The sequence below is a fragment of the Castor canadensis genome, chromosome 12 (assembly GCF_047511655.1).
Source record: "Castor canadensis chromosome 12, mCasCan1.hap1v2, whole genome shotgun sequence".
NCBI classification, from domain to species: domain Eukaryota; kingdom Metazoa; phylum Chordata; class Mammalia; order Rodentia; family Castoridae; genus Castor; species Castor canadensis.
The window spans coordinates 33,956,518-33,979,527 of record NC_133397.1 but is presented as its reverse complement, the minus strand read 5'-3'; the positions used below and the strand labels follow the sequence as shown (position 1 = coordinate 33,979,527).

Here is a 23,010-nt window from a genome sequence, read left to right as displayed (position 1 = left end):
CTTGGGGGCGTCGGTTTTCCTTGAAGGACCCTGACAGCCTTGTCACCTGCGGTTTCCATCTGGTCGAGGCGGTTCGGTGCAGTTATCCTGGACACCCACAAGGGCGCTCCCGCGAGCTCCGGGCTCTCGCTCCCGCGCAGGTCCAGAACAGAGCCGCCCGGCGCGCGTCCTCGAGAGCGCGCGAGCGCTGCGCCCACGTGACCGGCCGCGGGGCCGCGCCCGAGCGCTATGGCCGCGGCTCGCGGAGAGCCCGGCCGGGAGCCTAGGGGGGGCGCCCGCTTCTTCTGCACCGCCGGCCGCGGCCTGGAGCCGTTCCTGATTCGCGAGGTGCGGGCGCGGCTGGCGGCCACGCAGGTGAGTCGGCCACTGCGCGCCCGGAGGAGGCGGGCGGCCCTGGGTCACCGGCCCCAGTCCCCGGCCCAGTCCCCGCCACCATTGGCCTTAGGCCCTAAAAGCCAAATGATTCGCAGTTCCCAGATCCCAAAGCCGCCCAGACGACCCGTCCCGCCCTCCGAGTGTGACTGGCAGGTCCTGTAATTACTGCTGAGTCAGTCCTGTCCCCGCACATCTGTCACGGCTGAGGTTTTTAAAGCGGCGTTGAACCAAGTCATTTCCTGGATTCTGTAAGAGAAAGTTTTACATAGAGCCTGTCGTTAGAATGAGACCTGTCAGAGTTAGGGTTCTTCCTTCGCCTATAAATGCAGGCACAATCTTCTGGTTCGGTTACTCAAGACGTCCTCTTGATTGGTGTCACCTCGTGGGATTATTATGAGGATGAAATGGTGGAAGGTCGGTAAAGTACACCTTAAACAGGCCGCTAGAACAATCCTGTACTCTTGGAGGCCTCGTGGTTGTCAATGGACAAGGTTTTCAGCATCCGTTTAGGTTCTAGAAATGTGCTGAGCTAGTCTTGAAAGCAGAGGGAAAAGATGTCATAGAATGGCTAAGTGGGGTATATATGACTGCGAAGAACAAGGAAAAGCTCGCAAAACCAAATTGGCCACTCTCCCTGGGAGCACGACCGAAGGTCTAGGAGCTCCTCTGCAGTGGGGGGTCCAGACTGGGTCGGGAGAGCCAGGAAGAGTGGCATCATAGGACCGGTGTGGTGGTACACTGCTGTAATCCCAGCTACTGGGGAGGCCGAGGTAGGAGGCTCATCGTGGCTTGAGCCCAGCCCAAGCAAAGTTAGTGAGACTATCTGAACAAACTGAAACAAAAGGACTAGGTGGGCATTACACAAGTGGTAAGATACTGCCTAGTAAGCTGGAGGCCTTGAGTTCAATCCCCTCCTCCCTAAAAAGTACTGTTTGCTGCTCTCTCCCACCAAAAAAAAAAATAAAATAATAACTGGCATCAGTTATATTAAACTACCTGCCATTTGTGGTTTAGGTCACAGATTTTAATGAAGTGTTGAATGTAGCTAATCTAAAATCGTCACTATTTAATAGTGTTCAGTGTAGCTAATTTAAAAGTTGCTACATAATAACAATTGCTGACATGTATCAAGCATTTAATGTATTAGGGACATGTTCTGAAGTCCTTATCCGTTACTTGCTTACTTTTCACAACCCTGTGAAATAGGTATTCCACATTTAATAGATGAGGAAAGTAAAGCACAGGCAAATGCAGTGATTTTTCAAGTCATGCAGCCAGAAAATGGCAAAGGTGAGAGTCAAGCTCTGAAATCAAAATGAAAATATAAACACGTTCAATCCCAGCCATACATAGTACTGCACTGGTTTTTGTTTTGTTTGTTAACTTAGAGTGCTTGGTACAAAAAAATAGAAGGTAATGGAGAATTTTTTTTTTTAAGGGCCCTCTCTGCGTGTCCATCCCTTCTAAAGACAAAATGATTTGAAGGGAACTTTAGCAGCAAGAAAATTCATTCTGGTATAGGGAAAACTTCCTGACATTAGTACAATACCAAAAAGAATTTCCATATACTGCTCTCATGTGTTTTAGGGATAGATATGCCTGGAAGTGAGATTTAAACAAATAACCCCTGAAATGACATCACAGTTGCTCTAAATGCAGAGTGAACTATCGAAGTGAAGGCAATCCTAAAACAGGGATAACAACTAACCTTTACTAAGCTCTTAAATGTTAGACACTGTGCACAAATGATTTAATCCTTCAAAGCCTGCTGCTATCAACATATCTCTTTTAACTCCACTTACAAAGAAATAAGGAGAAAACAAGTACTAAGTGTTAGAGCAAGGACTTGTGTTAGAGCAAGCTCATGTATTTTACCACTAGGTAAATTATTGTTGTCTCTTGATATTATCTGAGGAGAAGAGGTTCTAGGACACCCTGTCCCCAATACCAAAATCCTTGGTTGCTCAAGTTCCTTATGTAAAGTGATTTAGTATTTGCATATAAGCTACACATACCTCCCATATGCTTTAATCATCTCTAGATGACTTTTAAAGCATAATACAATGTAACCACTATATAATAGTTGTTTATACTGTATTGTTTAGGAAATACTGACAAAGAAACATGGGGTATTTTCCCAAATATTTTCCATCTAAGATCGGTTGGATCCACAGATACAGAGAACCAACTGTGGTGGGCACTGCCCTGTGACAGTTTGTGTAGGTTCTTTCTGTGACACCATTTGTGGGCTTTAGAATGAAAAGGTATGTGTTCAGATTTACACCTTCCTTTAATAGATTTGTGACGTTGGACTAATATTCAAATTTCTGAGTCTTTGCCTTCCTTGGATATAAAACAGATTATATCTACTTTATTACTTTTTATTAACATATATTAATTTATAAAGGGGTTTCATTGTGCTATTTCCATACATGCATATAATGTACTTTTGACCATATTCACCCCTGTATTACTCTTTCTTATCTCCTTTCCCCATTGCTAAATAATTTAGCAAATAATTATTTAGCTAACTAATTTTAATGGGTTTCATGTATGAAAATACATTCTTATAAAATACTTCGATCATATTCACCCTCTCATCACCCTCCCTCTTCACCTTCCCTCCTCCCATGGATGCCCACCACAAAACTATACATTTTATACTTGTATCATTTGGGGGGAGTGTCTAGATTCCACATATGGGAGAGAACATGTGATATTTGTCTTTCTCAGTCTGTCTTATTTTGCTTAACATGATAACCTCCAGTTCATTCATTTTCCTACAAATAACATAACTTCATTCTTCTTTATGGCTGAACAATACTCCATTGTGTATATACCACATTTGCTTTATCCATTCATTAGTTACCTAGGCCAATTCCATAGTTCAGCTATTGTGAATAGTGCTGCTATAAACATGGGTGTGCAGGTGTCTCTGTTCTATACTGTCTTCCATTCATTTGGTTGTAAGCCCATGAGTATATAGCAGGATCATATGGGACAATACCTACTTTAAAGGATTGATTCAATTATTAAAATAAGGATAGTTAGCACAAGTAGCATGGTTCATGGCAAGCACTCAGTGTTCAAAGTGCTCATTCTCACAGAATGAGTTGCACAGGAATACTAAAAATCATTCTTGAAGTGACAAGAGTCTAGTGGAAACTTTGGTTTGCATTAAGAAAATTAATATTGAGAAATCTGAATTTACAAAACAAATTAATTCAGAAGTGATTGTTTACTTTTAGAAAGTAATTATTCAATTTTAATCAGTGTTTTTCCAATTCTAGTGAACATAAGAACCATTCAGGAGTAGCTTATCCTTGGGTGCCAGCCCTACAAGGTTTTCTTTCAGAAAAGCTGCTGATAAGCCCAGGTGTTTACATTTGAACATGAAAACACTCTCTCTTCCCTGATGACTCTGATGTGGGTACTTCCTCTAACACACAGCTTGTGGAAGAAATTGTCTGTGAATTCTCTTTAGCTTAAAAATAAACAGTAATGTGGTGAGTTCTACATACTCATCAACTAGGTGCAACATGATCAACCCCTGGTGAAATCTGCTTCCTTCTCACCTCCTGCCACTCCTCACCCCATGTTAGTTTGAAACAAATTCCTGGGATCATTTCATCTGTAAATATTTACTTATATATCTCTACATATCTCTCTTTATAGCATTGTACGTATTATATAATATAAAGGAGATAAAGGCTCTTAAATTGTCAGCTGCACTATCATTTTCATAGCTAAAAATGGTGCTTTACCTTCAAATAGTGTTCAAATTTCAGCTTGTCTCATAAATGCTACTTTTGTTTTAAGCTTGTGTGTTTGAATCCCAATTCAAATACTGTGCACACATTGTGATTGGCTGACACTCTTTTAAGTCACTTAGTCTATGCATTTCTTCTCCTCTCTTTTTTTCTCTTTGGGATTTGTATCTTAAAGGAACTGAATTGTTTGTACCATTATCTAGAGTAGGGATCAGCAAACTTTTTCTGTAAACGACCAGAGAGTAAATGTTTTAGGCTCTGTAAGTCACATATGGTTTCTGTTATATATTCTTCTTTGTTGTTGTGTTGACATTCCTTTAAAAATATAAAAGACATTCTCAACTCATCAGGCCTAGTTTTCTGACTTCTGGTATATACCTTTGCTGTCCCTAAAATAGGGTCACCACAAGCTACAGTGGCTATTTACAGTAAAATAATAATTCACTTTTTCAGGTGCATTAGTCACACTTCAGGTTCTCAAAGCACACATGGTATGTCTGCTGTGTTGGACAGCACAGGTTATGGAACATCTCCTCAGAACAGAAAGTTGTTAGACAGCACTGACAGTTTACCCTGGTCTTGTTTAACATGTTCCTCTAAGTCTCCATCCTTTCAGGTTGCTTAAACAGATTACTACAGACTGAGTGACTTATAAAGAAAAGCAATGTGTTTTGCACAGCCTGGGGTCTAAGAAGTCCAGAGTGAGGGTTTGTATCTGACAAGGGCCTTCTTGCTGCCTCATAACATGGCAGAAGGAATCCCACGTTGAGAAAGCAAGAGCACACACCTGGACACACGACGGGGGCAAGCTCATTTTTATGCCTGCCTCTCTCAGGAGAACTAACCCACTTGTGTGATAACAACACTAATCTGTTCATGAGAACAGGGCCCTCATGAAAAGTCCTACCACTTAGCATTTGCATTGGTGATTAGGTTTCCAACGTGTGAACTTCGGGCAGCAATGCAAGCTGTAACACTCTACCCTCTGTATTTCATGTAAACTGGAACCTGTAAGTTGTGTCTAGAGCTTGGTGACATTGAGGTTTGGTCCCCTCCCATCCCTGTAGTAGAATAAACTTCTTTACAGGTGCCTGGGGATTTTTAAATATTGAATTTATACACACACCTATTTACTTAGACCATTTTGAAGAAATATTATGGGGGAAATTAAGCTTTACTTTATAATAATATGTAATACATTTACTAATATTTATAAAAATAGTAAGAAAAGCACTTATTCTCAATATAAAATTGAATGTAGTAGAGGTCTCCCTGATGCCAGCTAACTGGAAGTTTTTGTCAATCAATTCATTGATCTTTATAAATCCATATATCAGAGACTATTAACTCACATCTTGGGTAGGCCAACCAATTTTCAGTTTTTTAATGGTATCATGACAGAAGGGTATACTTAGAGCTAAGCAGATAGTCAAATTAGTTTGTGGTTATTTTCTTTTAATGGGATGCTTGCATTAGGTTGTCTTTCTCAAGACTGTATTCTCTTTAGACCGAATGCTTTTTGAAATAAATAAAATATTTCTAAATTCTGCCTTCTAAAATGAACCCAAACAAACTCAAATGCCACCTCAACACATCACTTAGAACTTTTAAATTTCATCCTAAAATTAAATGGCATCTTAAAATTAGAAGAGCTTTGATACCTCCCTGAAAGACTGTATGTTTTTGCCTAAACTTAAACTTTTAATCTCTGAGTGTGAATCCATGAATTTTAAAAGGAAGGGAAAAAATGCTAACCACTTAGTTACGCTAGCAGATAATAGAGCTGTTATTTCATCTTTAGAAGTATTAGACATAAAACCAGCTGGTTATAGATACTTGGTTACAATTTGATTCCAAATGAGAAAAATAAATTATAAATAAATGTTCGTGTAGAAATATTAGGATGAAATACTCTAAATGCCACATTTCTCCCTAAGTATTATAGTTGCATATGGTCAGTTGTGAGCAATAATCTGAAGAAAAAGAGAAATACTATAAGCACCAAAATTCCTTCTCCCTGCAGCTTTAAGAGGCCATATCAGCCTTCCCAGAGCATGTCACATGTGTTCCCACATATGACTCTGTGACTCTCACAACTCAGGATCCACTTCTGATTATGTGCTTATTACTTGTAGAGAGAATATAAGCCTTTTGTTAATTCTTAAAGAGGAGAATGTCGCTGCTTTTGGTTTTGAGAATACATTTGGCATTTTAATTGATCCACATTTACTATTGTGATTTGAAACCCTAAATAAATTGAACTCTTTAAGTTCTCTTAATCAATACCTGGTCATGTTATTTTTGTAAATCTTTGTTTTGAAAAGAGGATATTTTAGTGGTTGCTCATTGTATATGTTTTGCTCAATATTCAAACAAATAAGAAAAGTTACATCTTTGTGTAATTAAGAAACTGTAAATTGATTACTTAGGTAAAATCACTGCTCTAGGTATTTTATTCCCTTTCTTCCCTAACCTCTCCTATACTCCACCCATCTCAAAGCCTGTTTCCAGTGATGTGTGTTTCTCGCTTCTATCCATTTCCAGATCCTATAGCCAAGGGTCTCATCACTCCTACCTCAACAATCTCCTCCCTCCAGCATCACATTCTGCACTCAGTCTTTTATGCCTCTTCCAAAGTAATTCTTTTTCTTCCATCTAAGTCAGTGCTGACACAGCTTTCATCAGAATTCTATGATGGCTGACTATTACCATCTGCAGTACTCAAAATCCCATGACCATAGATCAAAGCTGTCCTAAGCTACACCATCCATCCACCTGACATTACCATGAGCATAATTCAGCAAATGTTGCCCGGCCAACTTGCAGCTTACTTCAGCCAGATTTTCATTTCTACTCCTGCACCTGCCCCATGTTCTGTCGTTAGGACACCTCTTCCCAAGTCTTACAGACTCTCCCCAAGACTTTAAAAAATGTTGGCTTCTATATTTGGTGCTCACTTGCTGTATTTACATTTGCCAGTGTATCATTGTAGTAAAATTTTTGCTTTCTTTGGGTTTAATTCATAGTATTGCCTTATAAATTTTACATTTTAATTCATATGCTAGTTTGTGTCTATGACATTATTATTCAGATATATACTGTTTACTTCATGGGAGACCACAGGTAGATACTTAATAATACCTACCTTGGTCTAGACACATAATTTTTCCTAATTTGTGCTATGTATTATGTTCTTTTGCCCACTTTTAAATACTGTATGAAGTTCAGTAATATAATTACTGAGATTTTTTTTTCTATACTCAAGGCCTACACCTTGAGCTACTCCACCAGCCCTTTTCTGTGATTTTTTTTTTTTTTTTCAAAATAGGGTCTTGGGAACAATTGACTGGGCTGGCTTCGAACCATGATCCTACTAATCTCTGCCTCCTGAGTAGCTAGGATTACAGGCGTGAGCCACCAGCACCCAGCAATTACTGAGATTTTGTATTCTACTTTTCTAGTCATATATGTGTGTTCTTGTGTACTTTACAAGAGGTAGCATATTATAGAAAGACTATGCTTCCATCACCAACTATGTAACATTATACAGATCATTCAACACATCCTAAACCTGTTACCTGATAAATAAAATGGTCTGATAAAACCTACCTTGGAGCATTGTGATATGGATAAAGGAAAAAATGTGCATTCGGAGTGCCTTGCAAATAACAGATGCCTGAGAAATGATCATTTTTAATTGTTAATTTGAAGGCTACATATTCATTGATTAAGAAGGGCAAGGAAACAGTTCTTATCTGACACTGCACTGCATTAACATCTGTCTTTGTCTCTAGGTTGAATATATTTCAGGAAAGGTTTTTTTCACCACCTACTCTGATTTGAATGTGATGAAGAAGTTAAAATCTGCAGAGAGATTATTTTTACTAATTAAAAAGCAATTTCCAATTACTGTTTCTTCTCTAAGTAAAGGTATGATGTATGCATAGTGTTTTTATTTATGTGACATATTGCATGCCAGAGTTTTCTGCTTAATAATTGATATGTAGCCATTTCACATTGTTAAGATTATTCATACATGTGCCACCATTGGTTACATACTTTTCTGTTCCTGAATATTATCGCATAATTGTAGCAGACTCTATCTTCTCTTTGCAATCTCTTCTGAGATTTACTGTATGAAGTGACATTTTTAATTTGTGAGTTGTTATCAGGCAGTTTTTTCTAGAAAAAAACTGCTTAATTGCATTTATTTGTAATTAGAAGCATGTAATAACCCAAAATGCATTTATTGGTGAAAACCATCACCCTGAAAATTTTAACTGAGTGATATAGTTAGAAAAATACTACAGAGTAAAATTTCCTATTTCTAGGACCTTAAATGTTTTCAATAAATTTTACCCATTGATTAAGGGACCTCAAGAGATTTCTTGTGTACTCTCTAGTTTTATAAATATGCTGTTAAAATAATTTAAGGGTCTTGATAAAAGCAGCAAAAAAGGATCAGACACTACAGGATCAAACACTGTCTTAAGCTTTAGTTTGATTGCTAAATAAATTATTTCAAGAAAGATACAAATGCCAAGACACCAAGACCAGGCAGTACATCTCCAGGGAGATACAGTGAGTACTTTTAGATCATCCTGATGATCTTTTTCATCAAGAAAAGATTAAATTTTCCTGAGCATGCTGGCAGTCCCTGCATGGTTTGGGTATCTGAGGTTTTACTTTATAAAAATTTTAAGATTTAAAAATTTATGCTAATTTCAAGATTTTTACTGATGCTGTATAATCTGAAATGAAATAGTCCTAAGATTCAGCTGTTCTGTTTCTGAGCTCTGTCTTTTACAATGTATTCTTTTTTTAATCTTAATGTTTATAAACAAGATCACCCTTATTTCAAAGATTGGTATATACACTAGGGCTATGCATATATTCATGAGATAGGTACATATATTAACATAGAATAAATGGTATTTCTATAGGACTTTAAATACAACTTCCATGCTAGGTATGTAACTTAAGAATAACCTTTATTCTGTATAATATTCTTATGATATATTATAAATCCCAAATGAAAGTGAAGTTTTACTCATATAACAGTTCAATAAAACTTATTTTAAAGAAATAAAAGTTATGAAATTTAGGGGTGTTGAATGAAACAAACAGTTGGTTTTTAAAACTCCAAGAGAGGATAACCTGAGCTTTTATTTACTTAGGAAAAATACTTATTGAAATGCATAAACTTATAAATGATGACCCAGGAAGCTGGTTGAACGCTATTTCACTTTGGAAAAATCTTCTGGAACTTGATGCAAACAATGAAGAACTTTCTCAAAGGGGTGCTAACCCTTTAAAAAGAAAAGAGGGAGAACATGAAACCATTGTTAAAAAATTAAAAACAGAAGAGGTGCAAAAGATGGAGGAGAATCATAGGGAATGCCAACAAGAAACACAAACAGAAGAAGGTGCACTGGACCAAAGCGATTCTGTCACTGCCACTAGGAAGGAAAAGCTTCAAGAAAGAGAGCCCCAGAATGATGCAGAGGAAGCGGTTGGGACTCACAGCCAGCAGGACTTGACCTTCAGGGTTTCTTGTCGCTGCAGTGGAACTATTGGAAAGGTCTTTACTGCCCAGGTATGCTTACTCCTCTCCAAGCAGGTCCCATTTTCTAAAAGAATTAATTACTCTTCAGATTTTAGATGAAATGTGGACCTCTCACAGATAACTGGTCCTAATCCCATATAATTAAATATATTTAAAAGTGCATTTTTCTTTTTAACTGAGTCTCAGGTACTTAAGAGGAATGGTATGCCATTCCATGTAATAACCTTCTTTTACTTTCTGCCTGAAATTTTCCTTAAATTCATAGATGTCCTTTGCACTCATAAATCCTAATGTCATGGTCCTAAGATTTTGAGGGTTCTCTTCATTTTAATTCTGTGCCCTTTGAATGGCTACTCTGCAGCAGGTACTATATGTAGGATTGCTACTGAAATGTAGACCACAAAGACACAAGGACACATGAGGTCTCAGCAATCTGGGGAAGAGAGAGAAACACCAGAGTTTCCATCACAAAACCTCATTGGTTGACCCTTAAGAGAGTTTAGTGGCATAATATTGGTTGGGGTCCTTTAGCTAAACTTAGAATCAGGCAGACTCAAAAGGTTGAGTCTAATGATGCTGATTTGGTAATTTTGAAACATAGAGGATTATAGTAGCTAGAATTGTAACAGCTTGTACTCATTTCCTGTGACTTAAAGTAAACATATTTATCAGGTCATGATCTTGTTTACAAGATCAGAGATTAGTCATGAGTAGACATTAATGCCAGCAGGTATAGCAGGGAGTGGAGGAGATAAAATACAGCCTGATTGCCTTGAATAAAAAATGCCTTGTGTAGCTGGGCATGGTGGTGCACACCTATTATTCCAGCACTCTGGAAGCTGAAGCAGGAGTATTTTGAGTAAGAGTTTACTATTAGAAAATAAATTATTATCAGAACCATCAGGAAACCTGATTTTATTTTTCTATAAGACTGTTTTTGCTTATGTTTAAAATTTTCATTTTTAGTATATTCTTAACTTTTCTGTAACTTGCTACTTTTCAGGAGGTAGGAAAAATAATTGGAATTGCCCTTATGAAACAGTTTGGCTGGAAAGCAGACTTGAGGAAACCAAACTTAGAGGTAACAAACATTTGCTTCAATTTATGTACATGTAACCTAATTCTTTACAGACAGTGTCATCTGTTCCTACCATACTTTTCAGTTTTGCCTTAGTTATAAAAAGCGTGTCGACATGGATCCAGCAGTCTGTTTTCTCTTTAGCAGGAGAATAGTGCAGATAGCTATGCTAGTAGTTTTCACTGTGAAAATGTCATATCCAAACTCCACAAGGCAAGACTTTGGGAATGGAGTCATCTGGTCTCAGCTGAGGAAAATAGCGTTTACTGTGAGGTTGCAGAGGTGTGCCCTATAGTCAGTAGAATATATAACAAGTCTCTTTAGTAAGAAATCTAGCTATTGTTTAAAGAAAAAGAATAGCAACAAAAAGACCTGCACAAAATTCAATAGTACTGTTAATAGTGACTTTGTTAGGGTTATGGGATTATCTTTATCTTTTAAAAGGAACAACAAATATAGTCTTTATTTTGAAAACCATCTTATACATTTGACGGATAGCTAGTCATTTTCATGATTCATTAATTTATAAACTTATGCCTTGTTATGGAGCTTACAATAAATCAGCCAAAAAAAAAATCAGAACACTTTGTTTCATTTTTAAATTTTCTTTTATTTGATGTTTTTCACTTTTAAAAAGTAACATATGGTGTATATTCAACTTTGCATGGCAAGTATTTTGGCCTCCCTGAATATTTTGATGGGAAAGCATCTTATTCCCATTCCACTCTTCCAGTTCTCTTGTTTTTCCCCTTGTTTTCTTCCCCCATCTCCCCTGACTCCATCTCACTGTCAGAATTACAGTTTTATTCATGAAAAATACAGTAAATATAATTCCATTTCATGCAGTTAACAGTAGCTATAACTGGTAGAATAATCACATAAAATAAAAGTGACATTAAAATAACAAAATATATGACTAAAAATTGACAAAAGAAACAAATCTTAATGAAGTCTGTTCTGCAAAATTGACAGGAAAGAAATTTATAGTGGGGATAGCTGTTCTTGACATTCAGTATGTAACGAGATCAGTATATCATATCTTAGTATGAATTATAAGTAGAAAATGATTCTAATTAATTTTACTAAAATGCAATATGTGTATTATATATAAATGCAATATATATAATATATTATATATATAAGTGCAATATATATAATATATTTTATATATATATATATATATATATATAAAGTTGGAAGGTTTAGCTGTGATGTTTCAGTTAATCAAAGAATTGTCTGAATGGAGTCACTTCAGGTAGTTCTTTTCTTGATGAAACTGTACCAATATTGGAATAATTCTGATTAAACTGCTCATATTAAAAATAATCTTGGTGCCAGGTATGGTAGTACATGCCTGTAGTCTCAGTTACTCAGGAAGTGGAGACAGGAGAATCATGAGTTCAAGGCAGCCTAGGCTGCATACAGAGTTTGTGGCCAGCCTGGGCTACTTTGTGAGATCTTGTTTCAAATAAAATATAGAAGAGTTGGGGTTGGAGCTCAGTGGAAGAGTGCTTGCCTAGCATTCGCAAGGCCTGGGATTCAATTCCCAGTACCTAAAACAAACAAAAACTCCTTGGGGAGCTAGGAGTACAGCTCAGTGATAGAGTCAGCTCAGTGATAGAGTGCTTACCTAGTACTTAATCATGGTGCTTAGACTCAATCTAGCACTGGAATGAGAAGGTATGGAAGGTGGGGAACCTTGGGTGACAATTTCAGGGACCAAATGCCCTTAAGATTCAAAATGAAATTTAGAATATTCTGAAAACCTTGTCAGGTTACACAAGTAAGAAAGATTCTCATTTTTTCGATTTTATGTGGGCTGCTAATAATTTGGGGCATTAAAATTCTCTGCACAGTTTAACAGAAAAAAGGGAAGAGAGGCAGAAACTCCCCTAGAGATAACTGAGGGAGGAAAGGACACACTTGTTGCCATGTATTTGAACTAAAAGTTTTCTGTTACTTTTCAGGTATTTGTAGCCTGTGATAGCTCTGCATGGCTTCAAGTCTTACTTGAGGTTAGAATTAGAGGAGATGTACGGATTTTTACTGAAAATGTGATCCAGTTGTAATTTTAGAAATCACTGGAAAGATTCTGAGATCTTTGCAATACAATACTCATATAACTTGGGCTGGGATGTAGCTCGGTGGTACAGCGCTTGCCTAGCATGCGTGAGGCCCAGGGTTCGATCCCAGCACCAAAAAAGAAAAGACAAAAAAAAAAAAAAAAAAAAACCTCTCCCCACAATACTCATATAACTTGTATTTCTGTGAAATATACTTAAAATCTAGCTTGCTTCTGCTTAAGAAAAAAAAATTATGAAACATTTTTCCAGATGTGACAAGTAGGCCTTGGAAATTCTTATTAAAATATAGGTCAGAGATGTTCAAAATAGAAGTTTCAAATTGTCAATAATTTGTTATGCAGTTTCTTGTTCCATTTTGTGTTTGTTCTTTCAGATCTTTATACATCTAAATGATGTTTACTCTGTTGTGGGGATTCCTGTGTTCAGGTAATTATTTGCATCCTAAATTTCAGGTTTGTCCCTTAAGAGTTTATCACATTAAGAACTTTTTATTTATAATGTGAAATATGTAACAGAGGAAACTAAAGGCAAAGCATTTGAGTTCTTTGCTTCAGCCAGTAATGTGTTTTCACGGAGCTTAGTGAATATGATTTGATCTGACCAGTCAGAGCTGTGAAAGATCTGAACACAGTCATCCATTGATTGCATGACTGATACAGAAAATTATATCTAATTATTTCTATTCTTAAATGATTTTCACAGAACCATGGTTAAGCTAAAATTTTTAGTCTATTGGCATCTTGAAAGTTTAATTTTTTTTAAAGAAAATGTAGCGTAGCTCTTTCAATTCATTTTGAATGTTCTCCAGGTTCTATTGCCATTCTTCTTTTATTATGAGAGGTTATTGCCAGGTTTTTAAAAATCTTTTCCAAGTGTCTCCCAAGTATCATGCAGAGTACTAAGTAATAACAAATGCAAATGATTTTTTTTTTTAAAAGTACATATTAAACTCTTACTGTGTGACAGGTACTTTCTCTAGGTGCTTTGGAGATGAAGACCTGGTTGGATAAAACTGATTTCCAGTTTCTTGGGAGCATGTAAATATTAGTGTCATCATCAGAACATTTTATATGCGTAACCCTGCTTACGTAATGTAGTGATTTAGATACAATTTCCATAGGTGATTCTAGGCAATGGAATGTTTTGAAGATCAGGAAAGTCCTATGGCAATACTGCATTTGCCTTAAGCTCACCTTTGTGCATTTGCAATCTTAAGTCAAGATTATTTTTTAAATGCCTAAGATTATGACAACAGAAGGGTGTGAGAAATGATGAGACAGAGTATAAAACAGCCAGGAAGCGTGAAGGTCACGCCAAAACATACATGTTAGTAGTTCCTGAAGACATTGTTCATAATAGAGCTCTACTTTCTTTAAAGAGAAGAACCGTTTGGATATCAGAGGCTCCATCGGGCATTCATTGCATGTAGCCATGCCACACTGTCCACGTCACGGTGTGGCATAATGGATGAGAAGCATGGACTTGACTTCTCCTTCTCTTCAGATTAACTCTGCAAGTTTGGGCAAGTTGTTCTTTCTCTGCTATAAAATCAGGAAAAGAGTAATACCAATTTATAGCTCTGTGGTTTGGAGTAAATGAGATAGCCATGTGAAAATGCTTGGTACTGTTTCTAGGATACAATAAATTTCAACTGCTTTAGTTTTGAAACAGTTAAACAGCTAGTAAGGAAAGGGGAGAAACACTTACCAGAGTAAGAGTAATTCACTCACATAATTTCAGTTGAAACACCAATTGTGTACTTTCTATATGATAAGCATTGCTTCAGATACTCAAAGTTCAAAGATGAATAAGGTGGTTATTAAATTTAAGAAATTTTTTCTAGTGGCAAAACAGACATGATCAAAAAAGTTAGGAAAGAGGATTTAACTAATAAACAAAAGAACATTACAGGAGTATCACTGAAGAGGAGTCTAGAAGAAGAGCATAGTAAGGGTTCATCAGTAGACAAGAAAAGGAAAGGAACTTATAGGCAAAGTAGGCATCTACATAAACTATGCTCAATGACCAATGTCCACATAGATATTTAAAATTACAGATCTGGAGTTTGGGTGACAAGTCTAGACTAAAGATATAGATTAGGGTAGCCAATGTAGGGATGGCTAGTAGCATTAGAAAAAGAAGGGATGTATGAAGATATAATATACAAGGAAAAGGAGAAGTGTGCTTATTTAATATCTGATGAAGGTATTAAATTTTTACTCTCAAGGTAAAAATGCCCAAGTTCATATTTGAAGAAAAGATCTGGGCTCAGGTGATAAGCATATCTTTGTCCTGGTGAGGGATGGTGTATAAGAGAATAAAAGCAAGATGCATCTATGTGGAAAGAAGGATCAAAAAATCCACATTTATTTTTGAACTACATAAAATCCAGCTAAAATCCAATTTAACACTGTCAGATTCTATGAAGTAGAGCATTGTTTTTATTTTCAAGGAATTTTATTTATGAATACTGCCTTCCCCTGAGTAAGTTTATTATACTGATTTTAACAGGGCCCGTTTATTGAAGTAATAGCAGATCCCTTTTGCTTAGGTGTAAGCAAAAGGAGAATATGTTCACATTTGTTACATATTAATAGGGTTGGTCCCATAAGATAAAGCTTACATTAGTAAAAATATGTACATAATTATCAAAATCTTAAAGGTCCCACATAAATCCCTGCTGCTTAGAAGAGGCCATTTAGTGTGTAAAGATAAAGACAGTGTTCCACAGTGCGTCTACTTTCACTGGCATCCAGAGTGTGAACTAACCTGTTACAATTTGTAGCAAGATAGTTGCCCAGCTTACCCTGGAGAAGCAGAATTCATTGATCAAAATATTTTATGGTCTCTCCATTTGCCAGTTTACAAACCTGGATTTCAAATCTGTGACTACAATTGGGATTACTATTATTTACAATGGGAATTATTATTTTCTGAAAAATCTTTATTAAAATGCCAACCCCCATAGGTTTACCATGCAGAACTTTTTCCTTAGAACAGTAAGTATGCAGTTATACTGTTGTATTTGAAAGGGATCTGTGATCTGATTCAGAGGTTAAGAGGCTTGCAGTAAATGCAAACAAAAACAGGATTATGTGAATCCAGTGAAAATGAGAAATAAAATGATGGAAGAAACCAATGTGAAATTTACATTCTTGGAATTCTGTTGAAAGTTTAAAGAGGAGTTTGGAGACAATTGTGACTTAGTGGTTTTGGAACAGACCTACGCGGAAACCAGCACAAATTCCAAAATCCTAACTTTTTACCTCCAAATTGTAAGAGTGAACTAAAAAGCACATGGGCACTTCCAAGATGTTGCTTCTCATTGCATTAGAAGGTAGAAATAGTACATAGTGGAGAGCAGTGAACTCAGTTGGGAGATGCCCACTTCGTCTCTTCATTCAATAAAATACTTGAGACACTGTGTTGTCATGTTTTATTTCATCTTTTGAGAAAGATGCAAATGAGGGAAGAACTTACAAAAAGGACTTTTTTAGAAAACAGGTTTGTGGGTCAGCATGCACTCAGTCATGCTGTGCATACTCAAGCCAGATCACAGCACAATGCATTGCTCTCGATGAGGCAAGCGTGCAAGGAAAGGCCTGTGATGTGTGAAAGTGCAGGGAAGTATAAGTAATAGATTTCTCTCACCATTAAATTTTTATAACTCAAACACAGGATAGTTTAAATTTCAGTTGTCTATAGCATTTGCCTTTCTGAAATATCACACTGGCTGGTTAGACAAAGCTCCCATTACAGAGGTGTTTTTAATAAGATTTAAATATTCTCTAATTTAGAGAATATTTTATATCAGATAAATAAATTAAAATGATTCTCAGAGACAGATTAATCATTTTTAGTTATATTCTGTTCTTTAGCATACACTAATATTTGGTATAGCATCAGTGTCTTTTCTTTGTAGGGTTCCTTTAGCCAGCAGAAATTATATCCAGACAGCTGGACTACGATCTACCATAGCCTGGGCAATGGCATCTCTTGCAGAAATTAAGGTAAGGAAAATGTTCTTATTCTTGTTAATATTGTTGATAGCAAAGTTTTTCCATAATTAACTCATGAGCAGTCTCTTTCTGGTGGACATCTTGTTTGCTTGCTTTTTTTTTTTTTTTTTTGTCTTTGTTGTTGCCATTTCACTTATAAGTTGTCGAAGTGAGGGGCCAGGCAAAGGGACACACACCTGTAATTGCAGCTACTTGAGAGGCAGAAATAGGAGGATCATGGTTCAATGCTAGTCTGGGCAAAAATAAGTTAGTGAGTCTCTATTTCAGAAGCAAGCCAGGCATGGTGGTGTATACCTATAATCCCAGCTACTGGGGAGGCAGAAGTAGAAGGATCTTATTCTGAGGCCCACCCTCACAAGAGTGTGACATACTATCTGAAAGATAACTAAAGCAAAAACAGCTGGGGGCATGGTTCAAGTGGAGGCCCTGAGTTCAATCCCCATTACCACCAAATAAAAAAAAATACACTGGTAGAGTGCTAAGGTAGGTTTTTTTTGTTATTTGTGTTTTTGTTTTTGTTTTTTGTACTGTTGAACTTGTGAAAGTATTTCCCTATGAAAAACTGAGTAAAAAATTGTATTTTTATTATTTCTAATTTTGTGCCATAGTCCAAAAATGTGGCCTGTAAAACCTCTACATTTTAAATTAAGGTTTTTCTCTGTAACCAAGATCTTGATCAATTTTTGTGATTCTGCCATGAACATAAGATAATGTTACTCTCTAGTTAAGAAATGTTCTTTGATATCATTACTGTGTTACTATCTGCTCCATTCTGAAAAAGCTATTTTGAGATCATATTGTTATTTTGTTTTTTATTAAGCTTTTTCATTTTTATTAGTTGCATCATTCAGCCTCTTTGTGATTTGGTGTATACATATTTTTGCTTCATTGAAAATTATGTCTTTTTTGTTGCACATAGTCCTCTGTCTAGATTGGTGAGTTTAAACTGAAATTTCACCATGTCTTATTAATATTTTCACTCCTTTCTTTTTGCTTGCATTTGCCTAAAATTCCTTTGCTGCTGTATTTTCAAGTTCAGTATTTTCTTACAAACACACAGCAGTTTTGATCTTTTCTGTCCCAGTCTGGTGTCCCTTTCAGTGAGAGAATTCAGGGTGACAGACCTGCTCATAACTCCTTATGAGCAGGTATTTTTAAAATTTTTGCTAGCTTGATCAACTTGTCTACTAATCACTCAGTTGTTCTCCCTGAGTTTGGAGATTATTATTCCATTCATGAAGATCCTTTCTCAGCTCTCTTAAGTGAGCACATGGAGTGCTACTATTTCTTTAAAAAAGGGTATGGACTGTGTCCTCTGACAGCAGGACACTCATTTCCCCCAAGAGTACCCCTTCACCATCAGGAGGACTCTTGTCTCGTCTCTTGACTACAGTGAGACCTTTGATACATTTTTACCCACTTCCTCTCCCAGCTCTCAGCTACTGGGTTGAACTAAATTATTTATTATGTATCAGAACTTCCCTAATATTTGGCCCTGTTGTTTCAGAAGTTCTTAGTTGACACATGACATTAAAATGCAATGGTGATAACACATTTGAGCCCCCTGCTCTCCTTTATTTGTTGCTTGGTTAAAGTTTTTTTTTAGGTGTTTTTCTCACCTGTAGTATTTGAATATGATACTGTCTGAATTCCTTTGTATCCCCAAATTTCCTCCTTTCATCCTAGGTGAACCCATGGTGGCTGGTAGAAGGTTCTTGAGTTGCACTTTCTGCCTCTCCGGTCTGAGGTGCTTTCCACTGCCTTTTAGCATCACGTGTTGTAGATGAGCAGACATTACCAGTGTGGCATTTCTTTTCCTTCTTAGATACTTCATACTTTATGCTTGGAAACTTATACAAGAGTTTTCTCTTTACTCTTAAATACTGCCAGTATCTACTTATGTGTATATCTTTTCTATTCAGCCCAGACCTTCCTGAGTCTTACTGCCTGGGTTCTAATTCCAGCCCCAGCACTTACTACCTGGGAAGTTTGGGCAAGATACTCAACTCTGCCTCAGTTTCATCTTGCAAACAAGAAATAGTCAATTGTGCCTTGGTTTCTCATTAGCAAGATGAAAAGAGTATCTTGGAAGAGAGAGAGAGAGAGAGAGAAGACTGGTATCTCTTGTTCTTATAAGAATTCCAGTCCTCTTGAGAGGCTAAGGCAGGAGGATTATGAATTCAAGGCCAGCCTGTGTGTCATGAGTAAGCTTTCCATGCCAGAATTTACTGAATAACAATAAGTTCACAAGCTACATCAATTTTGTTGGCATTGATTGGCCAAGTACTACTGATTTTGCTTGATAGCCGTTAACCAATTGGCAGTTTCTTTCATTCCAGTCTTAATTACTAATATTAACTCTCAAATCACACGTTGCACCTCACCATAATATAGAAGTTACAGAATTACTTAAGAAAAGGCTAAGCCAGGCACTAGTGGTTCATGCCTGTAATCCTAGCTACTTGAGAGGCAGAGATCAGGAGGATTGTGGTTAGAAGCCAGCCCAGGCAAATACTTTGCAAGACCCTGTCTCAAAAAGCACAACACAAAAAGGGCTGGTGGAATAGCTCAAGGTGTAGGCCCTGAGTTCAAACCCCAGTACCATAAAAATAAAAGGTTGCAGGGAAAAATAAATAAATAAATAAACAAAAAAAAAAAAGAAAGAAAAGAGTATCTCTTAGGACCATATCAAGACTAAATGAATTAGCATTAATAAACCAATTAGAACAGTGCCTGGCATATAAGAAATGTATAAATATTAGTTGCTGTGATAATAATATTTAAAGTTACAATTATTACATGGAGTATATATTTATTATTTAATAATTAAGATTGATTATTATTTCTCCAGCCCAGGAACTATTTTTTTGTTGTATTTTTGTTGTCAAAGATTGTAACTTAGTTAAATCAATGATGAATTTACCTGGAAATTCCTAAAGCCTCAGAGGTCCCTCCCTGGAACAGGTAACTTTAAGACCCTGGGAGGGGCCTTAGCAAAAGGTTACATAGTTACACATTATATGAAACTTTCAAGGGTATAACATTTTAACTGCAGTGGACTTAAACACATTTATATTTCTTTTTTCTACATTTTATAACATTTTATTAGCATATAATAGTTGTACAGGGGGTTTCATTGTGCCATTTCCATATGTGCTTACAACGTAGCTTGGTTAGTTCATCCTCACTATTATTCTCCCTCATTTCCCTCCCCACCTACTTAAAATGATGTCACTGGGTTTCAATGTTCTATCTTCATACACGTATAAAAAGTACATCAGCACAGCACCAAGTGGAGCAATGGGAAGAAGAAGGGATGGAAACACCCCAAAAAAATTTCAATACAGGATTCAGTGGGAAATGAAGAAAATGGATACCCAATTCCTGACCCCAACAAAACAATGATAAATGTCACTAAGGAGCCCAGCAATGTCCACAAACACCCTCAAAGAAGAAATCTTGCAAGAAATCACTGAGAAATTTATGGAGAAGATACTAAACATGGCTAACCAAAATGTACAAGATACACTCAAGAAATGTCAAGACACCAAAAATAAAGAATATGAGAGGACACAGAAACAAATAAATGAACTCAGAGACAACTTAAACACCAAAGTGAAACAAAGAACACTATAAAAAGAGAAATAAATGAATTAAAGGTGACAAGAAAAAACATAAAAGAGTTGACCAAAGATATGCAAAACCTCAGAAAGAAGAATTAAACAAAAATCCTGTAAATAAAAAGTCCCTTTAATCAAACAAAAACCACAGTGGAAGGCCATTCCAGCAGACTAGAACAAGTAGAAGACAGAATCTCAGAACTCAAAGATAAAATACAAATTAAAGAAAAAACAGAAGAAATCTTAGTCAAACAACTCAAGAGCTGTGAAAGTAATATGCAAGAGCTCAGTGACTCCATCAAAAAACCAAACATGAGAATCATGGGCATTGAAGAAGAAGAGGTGCAAGCCAAAGAGATTTGTAATGTATGCAATAAAATAATAACAGAAAATTTCCCAAATCTCAAGAAAGTTTTGCCCATTCAGGTACAGGAAGCCTCCAGGACACCAAACAGACTTGACCAAACTAGAACCTCCCCTTGGCATATTATCATTAAAACAACAAGCACAGAGGACTGAGAAAGAATATTGAAGGCTGTAAGAGAGAAAAAACAAATAACATATAAAGGTAAGCCCATCAAAATCACAGCAAATTTCTCAATGGAAACCTTCAAAGCAAGAAGGGCATGGAGTGAAGTATTTCAGGCACTAAATGAAAATAATTTCAGCCCTAGGATACTCTATCCAGCAAAACTATCATTCAAAATAGATGGAGCAATAAAAATCTTCCACAATAACCAGAAACCAAAACAATATATGACCACCAAACCACCACTACAGAAGATTCTACAAGGAATTCTGCACACAGAAGATGAAAGCAAACAAAACTATAGAGGATAGGAAGTATCAAACCACAGGAGAAGACAAGACTAGGAAACAGAGTAGCATTGATTCAGCTGCACACAATCAAACCCTTAAACAACAAAAACAACTAAATGGCAGGAATCACCACATATCTATCAATATTAACACTAAATGTCAATGGGCTCAACTCCCCCTATCAAAAGACACAATCTGGCAAACTGGATTAAAAAGGAAGATCCAACAATCTGTTGTTTACAAGAGACCCATCTCACTGACAGAAACAAACACTGGCTTAGGGTGAAAGGCTAGAAGAAGATTTACCAAGTCAATGACCCCCCCCACCCTGAAAACAGGCAGGAGTAGCAATACTTATATTAGACAAGTAGATTTCAAACTTACATTGGTCAAATGAGATAAAGAAGGACACTTCATACTAATAAAAGGGGAAATACACCAAAAGGAAATAACAATTATCAACCTATATGCACCCAATGTCGGTGCACCCAATTTCATCAAACATACTCTGAAGGATTTAAAAGCATATATAGACTCCAACACAGTGGTAGTGGGAGACTTTAATACCCCTCTATCACCAATTAACAGGTCATCCAAACAAAAAATCAATAAAGAAATTCTAGAACTAAATCACACTATAGATGAAATGAACCTAGCTGATGTCTACAGAATATTTCATCCAGCTTCTGCACAATATAAATTCTTCTCGGCAGCCCATGGAACTTTCTCCAAAATTGATCATATCTTAGGGCACAAAGCAAGCCTCAGCAAATATAAGAAAATATAAATAATCCCCTGCATTCTATCTGATCACAATGCATTAAAACTAGAACTCAACAACAAAAACAGCAGCAAAAAATACACAAACAATTGGAAGCTGAATAACACATTGTTCAATAATCAGTGAGTCATAGTAGAAATAAAAGAGGAAATTAAAAGGTTCCTGGAAGTTAGTGAAAGTGAAAACACCACCTACCAGATCCTATGGGGAACAGCAAAGGCAGTCCTAAGAGGAAAGTTTATAGCCATGAGTGCATATATTAAAAGGACAGAAAGATCACAAATCAATGACTAATGCTACATCTCAAACTCCTAGAAAACAAGAACAAGCAAAACCCAAAACAAGGAGAAGGAGAGAAATAATAAAAATAAGGGCCAAAATTAATGAAATAGAGACCAAAAAAAAAAATCAACAAAACGAAAAGCTGATTCTTTGAAAAAATAAACAAAATTGACAAGCCCCTGGCAAATCTGACTAAAATGAGGAGGGAAAAACCCAAATCAGTAAAGTCAGAAACAAAAAAGAAGGATTACAGCAAACACCAAGGAAATCCAGGGAATCATCAAAGACTACTTTGAGAACCTATATTCCAACAAGTTGGAAAATCTTGAAGAAATGGATAAATTTCTAAATACTTATGACCATCCAAAACTGAACTTAACCACCTAAACAGAGATATAACACATAACTAAATTGAAACAGCAATACAGTCTCCCAAAAAAGAAAAGTCCGGGATCTGATGAATTCTCTGCTGAATTCTACCAGACCTTTAAAGAAGAAATAATACTAACTCTTCTTAAACTTTTCCACAAAATGGAAAGGGAAGGAACACTGCCTAACACATTCTATGAAGCCAGTATTATACTCATCCCAAATCCAGACAAAAACACATCCAAAA

General features: G+C 36.6%; 1 protein-coding gene across 1 annotated transcript in view; it reads left to right on the top strand.

Annotated features, from left to right (window-relative positions):
- Window positions 1-213: 213 nt before the first annotated feature.
- The window catches only part of Thumpd2 (THUMP domain 2 tRNA and snRNA guanosine methyltransferase), a 48,665-nt gene continuing 25,868 nt past the window's right edge, over window positions 214-23,010 (top strand). Inside the window, exons 1-6 of the mRNA XM_020187063.2 lie at window positions 214-354; window positions 7,940-8,075; window positions 9,323-9,741; window positions 10,715-10,792; window positions 13,247-13,299; window positions 16,796-16,883. Coding sequence (XP_020042652.2) covers window positions 229-354; window positions 7,940-8,075; window positions 9,323-9,741; window positions 10,715-10,792; window positions 13,247-13,299; window positions 16,796-16,883 — 900 coding nt within the window. The 5' untranslated portion in view covers window positions 214-228. The remainder of the gene's footprint in view (window positions 355-7,939; window positions 8,076-9,322; window positions 9,742-10,714; window positions 10,793-13,246; window positions 13,300-16,795; window positions 16,884-23,010) is intronic.